At 38.2% G+C, this 15,255-nt stretch overlaps 1 protein-coding gene across 1 annotated transcript in view; it reads left to right on the plus strand.

Moving 5' to 3' along the window:
• CLIC4 (chloride intracellular channel 4) overlaps nucleotides 1–14,899 on the plus strand; it is a 32,941-nt gene extending 18,042 nt beyond the window's left edge. Inside the window, exons 2-6 of the mRNA XM_074925993.1 lie at nucleotides 1,147–1,256; nucleotides 6,945–7,070; nucleotides 8,288–8,394; nucleotides 9,614–9,795; nucleotides 10,615–14,899. Of these exons, the coding sequence (XP_074782094.1) occupies nucleotides 1,147–1,256; nucleotides 6,945–7,070; nucleotides 8,288–8,394; nucleotides 9,614–9,795; nucleotides 10,615–10,779 (690 nt within the window). The 3' untranslated portion in view covers nucleotides 10,780–14,899. The remainder of the gene's footprint in view (nucleotides 1–1,146; nucleotides 1,257–6,944; nucleotides 7,071–8,287; nucleotides 8,395–9,613; nucleotides 9,796–10,614) is intronic.
• The last annotated feature ends 356 nt before the right edge of the window (nucleotides 14,900–15,255 follow it).

Raw genomic sequence — 15,255 nt, forward strand, 5'->3', positions numbered from 1 at the left:
TAAAGTACGTGTCAAGATAATCTGACATATATGGCTGTTTGAACTACTTGAACCAGTTTTCAGAGGATTGAATTGTATAACAAGACTCAAGGTTTCCCATGTCTAATTCTAGCCCACTAAAAACTAAAGTTTTCCAACTCAGCAATACATACTTCATTGTTAGAGCAATCATGAGATGCATGCCATCACTGGGTGCCCTGGAGTGGTTTACTGTTGCTGTGTAATGGACCTTTGTTGTGGTAGGACAAAGACTTATTGATAAATTGCCTATAAAAAAGTGGCTTTGGAATATTACTTTATTGTCAGTGAAGTCTCTATGTACTTACAGTTATGTCTTTCCTTACAACACCTGCAATGCAATAAAGATTCATAGTTCCCGGTTGCAGTTGGCTCGCTGTAGCACTACACAGTGAGAGATATAAGCAGTAAACTGGAAGATGACTACAATTAATTAGATATGCCTTGTAGAAGAAGGAAAAAAAGAATAATAAAGAACAAAGAACTATATTAACGTTGGAGAACTGCCATCAAAAAGGTGTGGCTGCTCAGACGAATACAATTAGCTGCATTTCTTGACTGTTAAGAGCAGTTGGATCATCTTCAGTGTGAAAGATAACTTATTTGGTTATCCGAAATCTTGTTTTGATAGATTTTATGAGCAGCTGTTAGAGGACGTGACAAGTAAATAGGTTTAGTTGACTTCATAAATGTGCATATTTCACTGTAATAAAATCATTGTCATGTCTGCAGCAACAAAAATTATTAGAAGGCGCAAGTATTTAAAAATAAGAAAACCAAAAAGAAACAAAATGATGCAAAGTCCATGCATACCTGCCCAATATATGAAGCATATTTCGTTATCTGGAAGATGCTCATCTTTGCATTATATGGAGATAGCTTCAGGATATCTGCTCCAGGTGTGTCAGCTGGACTTTGAGAGCAAAGGAGTGTTCCTACAAGATGATACTGAGCTTGACTGTGGGCTTGTTAGCTTTTGGGAAAAGTTAGTGATACGGAGACTGTACAGGCAATAAAGCCCATGATTCGTTACTGAGTCTGTCTTTATTTAAAGATCTTTCAGTAATTGTGAGCGTGTGTTGATGGCACAGTCCTACCTTGTAATTAATGATCTGTTCTCTTCTGCAGGCTGGCAGTGATGGTGAAAGCATAGGAAACTGTCCTTTTTCTCAAAGGCTGTTCATGATTCTTTGGCTGAAGGGAGTTGTGTTTAGTGTCACCACAGTTGACCTGAAGAGGTAAGAAATACTCAGTTTATCTGACAAAGAGTATAGTACACTTAGTGTAACAAATGTTTAGTACCCTTGGTGTAACAAATGTTTATCTAGGGCGTCTAGATCTTGCATGGCCTATTTTCTGAAATTAAAAACAGTCCTCAAACACAAGGAGTCAACCTTGATGTAAACGATGCATTCATTGAAGGTTATTTTTAAGTATCTGCAACCAAAAAGAATGGGTCTGATAAATTCTCTTGAATTTGTTAAATGATGCTCTTCTGTAAAACTAATAGCTGACGTGAAGTCTCATAACTGGATACTGAACCTTGCTAACTTCACATCAAGATCCCACAAGTGAAGACTGCTGGATGGATATTTTAGATCAACTAATCTTTGATGAAATCTCCAACACTTAGTGGATAACTGTCACAAATAATGTGCAGCCTACTCCTCTTTTTAAAGATTTTTGAGGTAGTATTGCTTATTATGCAATAAGAATAAAAACAATGTGAAAACACCTGTCTATGAGGTAAATCCGAGTGAAATGGATAGGAATAAAATGTAAAATGTTCTGCCTTTGTATAGTCAGATATGTCATGATGCTATGTGTCACCTAAATTGCAACTTCTCAATCTGTGAAATTAATATCTTAGTGGCTAAGAAGGGTGAGATGTGAATCCAGGAGTCTTTTCCTAAGGTTGGCTGCACTTTTATTAGAAGTGGTAATGCTAAATTCAGCAGAGGCCTTATGTTTGTTTTTGGTGTGAAGTAATGTTTTCACAGCACTAATGTAATGTAACGTTAGTCACTGAACTCTCTGGAGAGAGGAGAGACTGCCAGTGCTTACAGACCTTATTTTCAGAAATAAAGCCAATAGAAATACAGTGTTCTCCAATGAATCAAGTGTAAAACATAAGAAAGAAATCACCCTGCTCAACTTAACCTCTTCATGTAATTTTTTTGAAGGAGGTGACTTGTTTTTAATTTTTAAAAATCACGGAAGTTGCTGCTTCAGTGCTGGCAACTAGTGTTAAATATTTCCATGTGTAGTAAGGCTGAGGCAGAGCACTTGAAGGGGGAGAAAGCAGCTTTTGTCCACTCTGTGTGCATTTGTAGCAGCTCAGAGGTCTTCTCTGGCCGGTGTGGGATTACACTGCAAATACAATTGTTGCTGCCAGCACATGTAAACCAAATACATCGTATCTTCCATTTAGTGCTGCACGTGGTTTGTGGAAACCTCAGGAGTAGGATTTGTGTTTGCGTACTGTTTGTAGTTTTGGACTTCCTTTACTTTTAATGATGGTGTTATTTAACCTATTGTAGTTACTGGGGTGGGGATGAGAAGAAGGTTGAAAGAGATATTTTATACTTGGAAGCATTCTGAACTGCTGAACCAGTCTGAGAGATATCGTTAAAATGCCAAAGGTGCCTGATGAATTGGCTTTATTTGTGTCCTTTTGGCAACTTTGAGTTAATTGGATGGGGGAGTGGGATGTAAGACTAACTTTTAGAATATAAATTAGTTGCAGATGTTTAAACTTGTCCTTTCTTACAGAAGGAGAGCTTTCTTTCAGTTTTTATACTGGGAAGGGGAAAACACAAAATAAGTGCAAAATTAAAAAAAACGCATGGGAATAGGTCAAATGAACTCTACTTTTTTTATTGTACACTGAATGTATTTTCTGGTAAAGGGAAAAAAGGACCACTGAAGCTAGTTCAGATGTGAATCCGTGTTGATACAAACTTACATTCCTTTTAGGCTTTATTTAAAGCATCATAAATACAAATTTAACATTCTGGGTTGGCTAATACATAGTTGTGTAGCTTGCAGAATATCAAATTCAGCTAACTGCTCAAGTGGAAATGTTTTTACACCAGATGGTGTTTTTTTTCCATTGGCATTACCAGAATGATAATAGGTGCTAGATGTTGCCTTAATACTTCTAATATTATCCCAAGAAACTGCTTTTACATTATTCAGGCTGATTACCCTCTCTTCTTTTTGTTTCTGGTAAAGACACAAACTTGTTGAAGAGCTGGGTAGTAATGGTTTTAAGCAGCTGAATTTATTTTGCTAGCCAAAAAAAAGAAAAAGGGTTTACTTGCAAACCATGCTTCTGCCTCATAGCGTAATTTCTGTCTGCCCAACAGTAAAGCAAGCTCTGTCTGTTTGTGAGGCTTAAAAGGTCATGGTTGGGTACAAAAGTTCACAAGTAATTTGGGGCACAGGAAAAACCGAGTCTGATTTGACTGATCCTGTGGCGTGTATTTTTTCCCTTCCATGCTTGCATTGGACATCATACTGTGCTAACAAAAGAACATTTTGCAGTTCTCAGTTCTACTCTTAAGACAAAAATATGCACACAGGCAAACGAAGTGGGACATACCACCCTTTCAGAGAAATCATGCATTTCTTGCTTCCCTTCGGTCAGACAGAGGCTTTATTCTTTTCCCTTTTCAGAAGCAGCATTTCAGTGCTCAGAGATTTGACTTGTTCTGGTGACGAGAGCAGAGTTGCAGTACACGAACCATTTGTTGGGCTTGTAACAACATTCAGGGCCAGCTTGCATTCAGTTAAGTTTTGAAATCCTATTTTAAACATCTTGACTGTGTGGTTTTTACAGTTATGTTGACAAAGATTAAATAAAGAGATTAGTAAATATTAAAGACTGCCCAGAGGTGAATGCAACTTCAGCGGTGTAATATGCTGCTTAGGAACAGGGAGACAGGGGTTTTTTTTATTGCTGGCATTTTTTTTTTTCCCCCCCATGTTACTCTTCAGACACTCATTGCAGTACTTCTGTAATTTATACATCACTGTTGAGCATATTACATTTGGCTGTTGGCTTTTGTCTGATCTTCAAGAAATGATTTGAATGCTAATTGCTATTCTGGTTTGTGGCAAAACCATGAAATATTAATACCGTAACTCCGGTGTCAAAAAACCTGCCCACTTTATTAGCTAGTGATAGCCAGATATTTAAATATGTGGCCCTACCTCCAAATATCCAGGTAAACTTTAGGGCAGGTACTAGCTATCATGGAATTGTTTTGAGTGGTTACAGAAGCTTTTTGTGTGTGTTTTTTTGTTTGTTTGTTTGTTTTTTAAAAAAAAAGCTGTCCACCTTTATCTCTGAAGTAAACTTCACTATAATATTTTTAATTGCCTTCTTGTTTGACTATTAAGGGAAGCTGTACCCTTAGCCTGCTAAGGATGCTCCTGTACTCATGGTGCTCTGAACCCTGTGGCTTGTATGTGGTAAACCAGGGTTTGTTTATGATCTACTGGCAAGGGTAGTAAACTGGAAGTCAAACCCTGTATTATGTTTGGGCTTTGGCTGTGGGATGTTAATCTCTGCTTTCTTTTTCTTGAAAGATAGAGGTGGTCTGACTGGAGTGGCAAGAGGGGTTAATAAAATGCTCTGGGATCCTTGAGATGCACTCTGACTGCTTTGGAAAACTTTTTTGGTTAGTTCATTAGATTAGTCTGTGTCTGAAACAAAATCTTTCCTTTGATAGTATTACTGCAAATCCGGTGGTCTTGCCTGTGTGTGTTTATAAAATAAGATTCCTTTTGAGGAATTTTATCTAGCCAACATGCGAAATTGGAAGTGAGCCACAATGACTTCCTGTAATTGTTGTGCGTTACAAAGCTGTATTTAAATGAAGTGTTAAGCTACTTACAGCATTAACCGATGACAGACTTTAAATCCTAAAAATGAGAGGGTGATGGCAACTACTAGTGAGAAATAACTTCTCGGAAGCTTAAAAATTGAAAACGGTTACATTCTCCTACTAACAAGACTTGTGTCACCTGGCTAAGAGCAGGGTGTTTAATCTTCTTAAGTATGAAAATCAGTTTTCTCTTTCAGTTTTACATATAGTGTCAAGTGCTTGTATCTGTTGCAAGTACACTTTGGCACTGTATACTGTAGCTGTTTGCCCTGCTTAAAAGGTTCAGCAGTGGGCAGGATGTGGAATTCTGGCAACGGCTCTTAATTTTGTAAGAAATGGAAAGCAACGTTTTTTACAGGATAAACTTGTAAACTGAGCTTAGTTTACAGAGCCTGAGTGCTATCCCTGAAAACCCTGCTTTCTCATGCGAGCCTGAGTGATCATGTTTGTGGATGTTACTAATCTAGTTTTCCTGTCCAGTACAGTCAGGAGGCTTCTTGAACTGTAAATCCAGTTCCTGGATGCCTGGTGCTAGCTCAGAAACGTGGCAGTGTTGTGCAAAGCACAAGCCCAGTTCAAAGCTTACAGTCTAGTTTGGATTTGTTCAAACAGTAACAAAGGGGCAACTTTATCCTGGCAAACTTTCTGCTGGGTTGGATATTGATTGTTGTTCCTCATCCAGCAAAAGGTGGTGGTTATGCTGTAGTGTGTGCTCCGGTCAACGTGACAGAAACCTAATTGTACAGTCGTGCCTCATCTGGACTGTGCACAGGGATGGTGTGAGGAACGAGGAGCTGCATACTGTCCTCCAAAATGTGGAGAGGTTCTTCAAGAAGTCGGTTAGACTGCATCCTGAGCGCTCATCCTGGACTGGAGTCAATAGCTTCATCAGAGGGAAGTTTTAAGTGCTGCTACTGAAGAAGTGCCAAGCAGCACTGTAATTTTATTTCTGCTTGCACTGAGACAGTTGTACTAGCATGGGACTAACTAACGCCAGGATGATTTACTGGGGAAAAAAATTGGCTGCAGCTTTTTAGATGATGCTTTGGATTTAATAGCTTGTAATGGATCCCCATCTCATTATTGACTTCAGCTTTGCCTCTGAATCTGCTGACGCGGCAGATGCGAGAGCTTTACATTAAAGAGTAAGTTGGGCATTTGGGGTGAACGAGTAGGTAGGTACATGTGTACAGCTGATGTACTGGCTTCTAAATAAATGCCTGAAGTGTTGTTCCTTGTCACTACAGCACCAAGCCACAACTAGAGGAGAGAGAAGCTAATTGCTTATAAAATAGACCAGCTTAGCTTGATACGGATTAGTGTGAAAGGAGCTGGAGTAAACAGCAAGAAGTATCACCAAAACTGATCTCAGATTTAGAAATGTCTGAGTATTTTGACATGATGCTGTTTCTCTTGTGTCTAGCCATGCTAATGTTGGGGTTTTTTCCTCCTTTTGCCCAAGTATGCTGCTCCTATTTGTAAACAGTTTTTTCACTGGAGGAAGCTTTAAGCATGTTTTTTAAACACGGTGTTTAAGCATCTGTCAGCTTGTCTAGACCCAAATTCTGTGTGCACAGAACAAACGGTTTATGCATACTGCTCTATACCAGACTTGCTTATTTCCAGAGAAGCTCTGTGTAAAGGAGGAGGATTATCACTGATAGGAGATTACGCTATATATAAACTGTGTACTGCAGATCTTGGGAAGGAGAGAGTGTGTTTGTGTGTGTGTGTGGGGGGGGGGGTGTGGGGGTGTGCATATATATATCCCCTCTGCTAGTCAACATTGACTTGAGAAAAAACATTGCCAGAGTTAGGAGGAAGCAGTTGTCTTTATTTGAAATTGTTATCCAGTATATATTAAAAATGCCAATCAAGCTGTAAACTCACTTTTTAAGAAAAAACTGGTGTGATGCCTTTTAAAAACCACAGGGATGTGTAAACCTCAGGCAGTGCTTTGGTGATTGCAGCGGTGAAAGCTAGGCGCATAGATGACCCACACTTACTCTTGTATTGGTTTGTATTTCACCCTAGAAAACCAGCAGACCTTCAAAATTTGGCTCCAGGCACTCATCCACCCTTCATAACTTACAATGGTGAAGTGAAAACAGATGTGAATAAGATTGAAGAGTTCCTGGAAGATGTTTTGGCTCCACCCAAGTAAGCGTTAAAATGATAATTTGTCACCTTAGATTAGACAGAGTGTTCTCAAAGGGGTTTTCTGCACTCATTAAGATGTTCTTCAGCATCAATAAACTGAAGATGAGACACTGAAAATAGCTTGGAGTTCTTGCTTGTCATTCCTTTCCTCCCTCATCTTAATATTAAAAACTGTTTTCTTTTAAAGATTATTTAAAAATTGTCCCTTTGTAGAGTCCTGTCATCCTTCCTGCAGTTTCCAAAGCAAATGACCTTTCCTTCTGATGCCTGGGGCATGTTCTGATGACGTCTTCAAATACTGTAAATGAATATGATCCTGCTATACAAAACTTAATCCTGACTCTGTAATAAACTATTGTGGGAATCTGTTTTAAGGAAACATGCAGTATCCTTTTAGAGACTTGTATTTACAATCATTCTTCTAGAAGGTGTTATTTAAATCTTCAAGAATCTGTCATTTCCTTTTTCTCACCAGGAATATCAGTTGTATTTAATGTGTGGGTTTTTTTTTTTTTTTAATTCCTTCCAGCTTTCTATAAGTAGAGTAACAGTTGATACTTGTACAGAACCAGTGATTACTAAATACAACTTGGAAATAATTTTTTAAAAAATTAATCCCTTCATACTAGGCATGATGATAAATCCTAGAGATTGATTATTTAGTAATTGGAAATTATGGTGAAAAATACTGAACACTTCTAAAAATAATTAGATTACACAGCACAGGCGTGAGAAAAGTGTTCAAGCTTTCTCTAAACTGTTGGCTGCTTTCTCCCTCAGCTGGCAGGCAATGGCAAAATGCAGACACTGCCCTTAGCAGGCTGAACTGTTCTGTCTTTGTAGTGTGGCAAGACTACGTTTTTGTTAAAAGATTTGAAGTCCATTGTGTTCTGGGACAGCTGATATTAATTTAAATTAAAAAAAATTTCCAGTGAACAGAGACCAGACAAGAGTGTTTAATTTGTTACCTGTTTGACCCCTAACTATATTCTTGTTCACAGAACTGTGATCTGCCCCCTTGGCAGCACTGAGGGAGCTCACGCCTGTGACCCTGGGCTGCTTGAGACACTCTGTGCTTGAAACAAATGCCTGATTTCAGAAACCAGAAATATATCCTGTGGAATCCTTTTTTCAAAAGGGCTGTTTTGTGCTAGCTAATATATGATGAGAATCATTCTGCTAAATGTGCTGTAGATCTACTCCTTTCTTCTTTGTAGGTACCTAAAACTTTCACCAAAGCATCCAGAATCAAACACTGCTGGAATGGATATATTTGCCAAATTTTCTGCATTTATCAAAAATTCGAGACCAGAAGCTAACGAAGGTAGGTGACTTGAGGGCTGAAAGCTGTGTGCACGTTGTTTCATTGTCTTGTGTTTTTCAGAGTGACTGTGAAGTGTCTCATTGACAAATGTTGATGGACACTTGAGGGAGTCTCATGAATTAAACCTGTGGTTTAGAGTTAATGGTCACAGACAAGAATTTCAAAACTTCCACAGAGAACTTCACCTAGATAGTATTCAATCAAAATTTTAGCAGGATATGCATGTTTTGTAAATATCCCTGGCACTGAAACTTCCCTGCTCAACAGCCACTCAAAACTCTTAAACTAAGTAGAAATGATTTTAACATCCAGAACCAAATTCCATGCAGGGTTTGTGTCATGCCCTCATGGTTGAGTTTCCATGTGTTTGCTGCGAGGCCTTTCCGCACGCTTGATCGTTTGACCTTTCTGGGATTGAGGGCTCCCATTCAGAGTTCTGAGTTAAGCTTAGTTCATGTTACTATCTTTAAAGGATTAAGACCTTTCTGTCCAGAGAGAACACAGTAGATGGGAGGAGAGCCATCAATAGGATAAAGAATGCACAATTAGATCTGTAAATAGTTTAGTACAGATCTTTTGTCCTCAGTGTACTCAAGTCAGGGAATCAGAATGCCTTTCTGCTCTGTTTCAAATAGAGAGATGCTAAATAGCTGTAAACAGCTGAGAAATATTTTTCGATTTTGTGGGGTGTGCTGCCCTCTGCTGCTGTGTGCATAAACCTCCTCGGTATTCTGTTCAGTCGTGGCTGTAGCTGAGCATGTGACATTAAACAGATTACATTTAAATGAATATAAACCCTAGCATAGCTTATTTCTAATTAGTTTAAGCCAGTTAGGAATAGTCTTAAACTGACATAAGCCACTTTTTAAACCAAAAATAAACATTTGTGGACAGTCTTAGAGTATTCTAAATTAATGCAACTCCTGTATAAACCAGCTTTTAAATAACCTGCACCTGTGTGATATTTAAAGGGATTTTAGTTCAGTTTCAGTGTTGCTAGTGACCACAAAGGCAGCTCCAGCAGCAGTGTTGCCACAAAAATTGTACGAGGGTTAAAAATCCTTCAGTATATGGCCTGTTCTGGGTAGTACAGTGACGTGGATTTTGTTTTTCAGATCTGCTACTAATATCAATATTCTAAATAATAATTTGTTTTGAAATTTTTGTGCTGTGGTTTGGCTTTCTTTTTTTCTTTTTAAAACTGTTCCTTCCTCTGTAGCCTTAGAACGTGGCCTCTTGAAAACCCTCCAGAAACTGGACGAGTATCTGAACTCTCCTCTTCCTGATGAGATCGATGAAAATAGCATGGAGGATATAACAATTTCTACCCGCAAGTTTTTGGATGGTAATGAGATGACATTAGCAGACTGCAACCTGCTACCCAAACTACACATTGTCAAGGTAAATGCCTTGGATGTTGTTATGTGGTAGTGAAGGACAAAATGCTTGTAGGTTATGACATTCTGGAGTCCCAGATAATTTCAGCCATTTGCAAGCTCCCCTGTGAGTTTAACTACAGCATTAACAGCACACGAAATTGTGTTAAGATTTGGGTAATGCACAAGGGCTTTAGGGATAGAACAGCTGAATTCAGTGGAGGTGTGAACCAGCAGACAAGTTGGGTGGCAGATGATAAAATGGCACAAGCCACAAGTCAAAACCTGTTTTACTGCGCTGACCAGTTTGGTCACAGGAAGTTGCAACGCTTAAAAGGAGGAGGGTAGAAGAAGGAACGTGAACAATATGTGACCAGTTAATGTTGGAAGTGGATGTCTTCTCACATCTGTAGAGAAAACTGCTTGATTAGCAACCAAGTAAATGACACGGTGTGAAATGCAAGGATTGTCTTTAAAATTAAAAAAAAAAAAAAAAAAGACTAGAAAGAGGTAGCCTAGGATAACTGCGGGAGTGAAGATGTGCCTGTATAATCGTGGCTTGATTTCTTTTCACTGTCTCCAGTGATCTCTGTCAGGTTTGTACTGCAGATGGAGCCACAGATTAAGTTTCTGCCTGGGTGCAGAAGTACTTCGGTGAGCACAGGGATGCAAACTAAGCGAGGCAGTACCCTGCCAGGTCCAGGCATATCCCCGAGGAGCAGCCTCTACTGACTTTAGAAGAGACTGAGTGTTGGAAGGGTGGCTTAATGAGAGAGTGACAAGGGATGGAAAAGTGCTTTAAGTTGAAGGATATAAATTCATAATCTTAATTCTTTTGTTCTAGGTGGTGGCCAAAAAATACCGCAACTTTGAGATTCCCAAGGAAATGACAGGGATTTGGAGATACCTGACGAATGCTTATAGCAGGGATGAATTCACCAATACCTGTCCTGGAGACAAAGAAATTGAAATAGCTTACAGCGATGTAGCCAAGAGACTCACTAAGTAAACGGCACTTGCAAAAGAGATGACTTCTTGCATATTCCGTAACAATGCTTCTAACAGACTGCTCTTTTCATATAAGATAGCAATTTTTTTTTTTGCATGAACTTGCAGTTATTCAAAGTTATGGTGGATAGACCAGGTACAGTAATTACCTAAAGTTTGCAGACTTAATTATAGGCTTGTTTTTCCTTACCTCCTTTCACAGCAAGTTTGAATATCATTAATGCAGTTATGTTAATATTGCACTGGGGTAACTCTAGATCCTTCCGTACGAAGGGTTATCTTGCCCCTACTACTTTTCTTTGCAAACATTTGGTCCCTCCTGTCTACAAATTGGTTTAGGATACTGTCTTGCTATATGGTACAAGGAATATTTATGTATTTTGGAATTTATTGGTTTTCCAGAAGTTCTACACGATTGTCATATCTGTGACACACTGAACTGTACCTGCTCGTCTATCCTATTTACATACAGAAGGGAACTTATTATCCAAAAGAGCCATTTGCAGCCGATTTGACAATGTTTTTAAAAATAATTTCTCTTGGATTTGAAATCACAGTAATGGTTGAGAATGGACTCAAATGTGGAATTTGGATTTGAATGACCTCAGACATCAGGGAAGTTTTGAATCTAGGCTTGAGCGCTGTAGCAGGAAGCTCACAGTTCAGAGTTAGTATTTAGTTGTGTCTTTAAGAGCTCGACGAGATTAAAAAACCCACTTCTTAAAAAAAAAAAAAAAAAAATTGGCAACCTACATTTGTCCCAAATTCTGAGTTTTGCAGCAAACAAATAATTGTCAGGATGCCTTTTACCATCATGAAACCAGAAGAATTGGATGCTTGCCATCTGTTCACCTTAAAAATTGCAAGTGGCTTTCTTTTTGGTAGTTAAGAGCCTTTGTTTTGTATAGATCTTTCTGGTGATATTTACTTACAAAATCTGTGCTGTCATAAACAATGTACATGTAAACGTTAGTGTCCTAGTTGATAAATAGCTACTGTATATGGTGAATAGCAGTGCAATGATTAGTGATGCAAGACTGAACACTGATAGCCATTAAAGGGGGAGTCTTTCTGGGAACTTTTTTAAGCTATTTCTTTCCTGAAGAAAGCTAAAGTGACCTTTAAAGATAACGTTTGCCTTAAATTATAGTATGCATTTTTTTCCTGAAAGGAAATCTATTAATTACTCTTGTAAAGAAATGGTGCATGAAATCCAGTCCTTTACATTGAATTTATCCTAATTGCTTGTCTGTGCACCTGGGCTGCAATTTTGCATAATCATAATCATTGCACTACTATACATAATCTTTTTACAGCAACACTGAGGAATAGCACTACAATTTTTTTAAAAGCAATTTTCAAATGTTTCTAAACCAGGGAATAGCTTTCTTGTTTAAAAATTAATGATTTTGATGCATGAAATAAACTGCTAGGTTATTTTTAAAAGACCATCATAAACAACTCCAAAGAATGCTAGACTTATATGCCTATTTTTTTGTAAAGATACTTTTTATATTTAACTGATTTTAGAAGCTGGAAAGTGCTATTCCTGGTAGGTTGTTCTTGGAATATTTAACATTCTGCAATAACATGGAAATGCTCACGTAAACACTTTTATACACTAATTTTTTTGGTAAGCACTGGCTTTATGAAACCAGCCTGACTTTTCTAAGCATCCTGCTTTTGCTACTTTATATACCCGTGAAGTTAGTTTGACATAGAAGAGGTAGAGTTACAAGATCCATATTTGTATACGTGGCTTGTGGTGCCTTGTCTTGCCTTCCTAGAGCTAGAATTCCAATATAAAGGCAGTTAGCAATCCTGTTACATGTCTTTTGAAGATGACCATAGATACACTTAGACCCTATTATGATTTATTTTATTACAGGGGTGCTTAGGCACAGAAAGAAAATTCTGCAGAGCGACCTGGTTAGGAAAAACTTAACTGTAGCCTTTTAATAATTACTGTATTCTAATGTCACGTTCTCATCCTGAATAAAGTTTCTCAGCCATAATAATCTTCTGTAGGGGTTCAGTCTTTGCTACAACGTGACATCTAGGAAAAGGAGGTATGTCCTTTTTTGTTAGATAACAATAAGTTTAAGAACACATAGGGTTAAAAAAATAAAACAACCAACCCTCGTTGGTTTGTGCTCTTTGCCATCATTTAGTTAACCCTGGAAAAACAAAAATATAGGAACCAGTGTGATTGTGGGCATATCTTTGTTAAGTTTTTAACTCTAAAACCTAGATCAGGATGGTCCTTGGAAGTTGTTTGAGGTTGTAGTAATCAGGCCTCACTCCTTTTAAAAGCAAATTAGCCATTGCGTGCACACTTCAGTACACCAGGCAATTTATGTGCATATGAGCATGAAAACTCTTCCATGCAGTTTTCTAGTGTGCACCCTGCCTGCATGTCAATGCACACAAATCCCTAACTTGTTAAAATACCAGGCTTGTTGTCTTTTATAGATAATATATTCCCTTTACTTTTTAGGCAATCTTCAAACAATTGTAATACATTATATTTGGCATGAAGTATTTTAATGATTGTGTCTGAAAGCTTGTAAACAAAGTTAAAGCTCTTGCTGTAACTAATGTATTTCTTATCTCAGTACAATGGAGTATTGAGCGTCGGAGCCTTTCCCTTAGAGGTGTAATTCAAATGAGGACCAGGTTAGCAATTTCGAAGGCGGTTACTATAGGATAGCTGTTAACTGTCCTGTGTGAAAGGAGTTGGTATCTTTTAGGCTTCCTGTTGCACAGTTTTGTTGTGTTGTGGCAGAAGCTGGCCGGCCTCTTGCTGTGGCTTCAGCAGAGGCCAGGAATCTAATGGGGAGCGAGCGGCTTTCACCCGGGTAGGTGATGCCTTCAGAAGAGCAGAGCGTAGCTGGGGTGGTGCGTAAACGGCTGCGCGTCTGGTGTGGGTAGAGCACTTTCATCTGCCCCAATCACCAGCCCGACATTAATTAAAAAAGCCCTTTCATAACTATGTAAATTCTTGACTTCTGTCAACTTGTTTACAATCTGATCTTTAAATGCATTTTTAATTTCATCAAACAGCAATTAATCTACCCCCTGTTTAAATTTAAAATGATGCTTCTAGCCCCTTCTACAATTTAAAAACAGCAGTTACCCTTTCAAGTAGGCATTCCAGTTTGCAAGTTGGTTGCATGTATTAGCATGCTGAATAACTTACTTTATTCTCAAGCTGAAATATGCTTAAATTCCCATTAAAACAGGTGACTTGTGTATTTCCTGAACATAAAGGGAAAATCCATCATCTTCACCCTGGTTTTGTGTGGGAGAAGAGATTATAGTATATGCATGGTTCTTTTTTTTTTTTTTTTGAATCTTAACAAAGCTTTCCTTCTTGAAGAGGTTCCTTATGTGTAAGAGCTGTCTGTTGGACAAGAGGCATGTGAACTTCTGAAATAATTTCATGCACTCCAAAGCTTTTCTGTCCATCTACTGTTCACTGCCAGTCTGTGTAAGTGTCCCACACGGACAGTCCCAGCCATGTAGCTTCTATGTTTGTATTTTCCCATAAAATTGGTGTTTTTTCCGCAATGGGCATGTCTAAACTGATTGAGAGTTGCGTGCCGTTCCATGATAAGAAGAGAGATGTAATCAACTTCTTATGCTAAAGTAGCAAATTAGCATTTCGTATCAAAGGAACACAGACATGAATAAGTTGAAGATGCTTGAGCCAAACCCACTGATGCCTATCTCAGTATAGAACAAAAAGTGGCTAAGTATAGTCAACTTTTTTTTTTTCTCTTTGCCACTCGGAGTACTATCAGAACACATTAATATTTTCAGAAGAAGGCTTTATCCCAAGTGAAAAATATTTAATCTGCCTCAGAACTTGTGCCACCAACTATTACATTTTGTTTCTGGAGGGGGTTGGGGGGGTGGAGGAATAGTGGAGTGGAATAGGGTATCAAGACTCCCAAGACAGGACATCAAGAATTGGAGCATTGTTTGCAGAAATACTTGAAGAGTTGATACAATTTATTGTAGTTTGCTTATGTCTTTCACTCTCTGGAACATCTTTTACAGATATACCAGTATACTGCTGGCAGCTATTGTTAAAAATAAAATTATATTTTCACTACCAAGCAGATCTTTCTCTTATTTCTGAAGACTACAGTTCTTGCATGCGTAAGCTACGATTTGAATGTGGTGTGCTGAACTACAGAACAAAACTTTGTAGTAATCATGTTTGCAGTTTTGGGTCTTCTGTTTTTTCCTGTGGTGGTGTGAATTAAGGCAGAATCTGTGTTGTTTCTAACATTCTAACTAGCAGTCGTGCCCCTTAACAACATTAAGAACTTTCTTAAAACTGAGTTGAGAAATAATGATTTCTCCTATAGAAATTACAAGGAGTGGGGTTTTTTTTTCAGATTTTAAGTGGAAACTCTTTAAGAACATAAATTCTGGTAGCTCGTTTTTCTCTGGGATACTAGGTTTTCAG

Source organism: Athene noctua, chromosome 24 (assembly GCF_965140245.1).
Source record: "Athene noctua chromosome 24, bAthNoc1.hap1.1, whole genome shotgun sequence".
In the NCBI taxonomy this organism is placed as follows: Eukaryota; Metazoa; Chordata; class Aves; order Strigiformes; family Strigidae; genus Athene; species Athene noctua.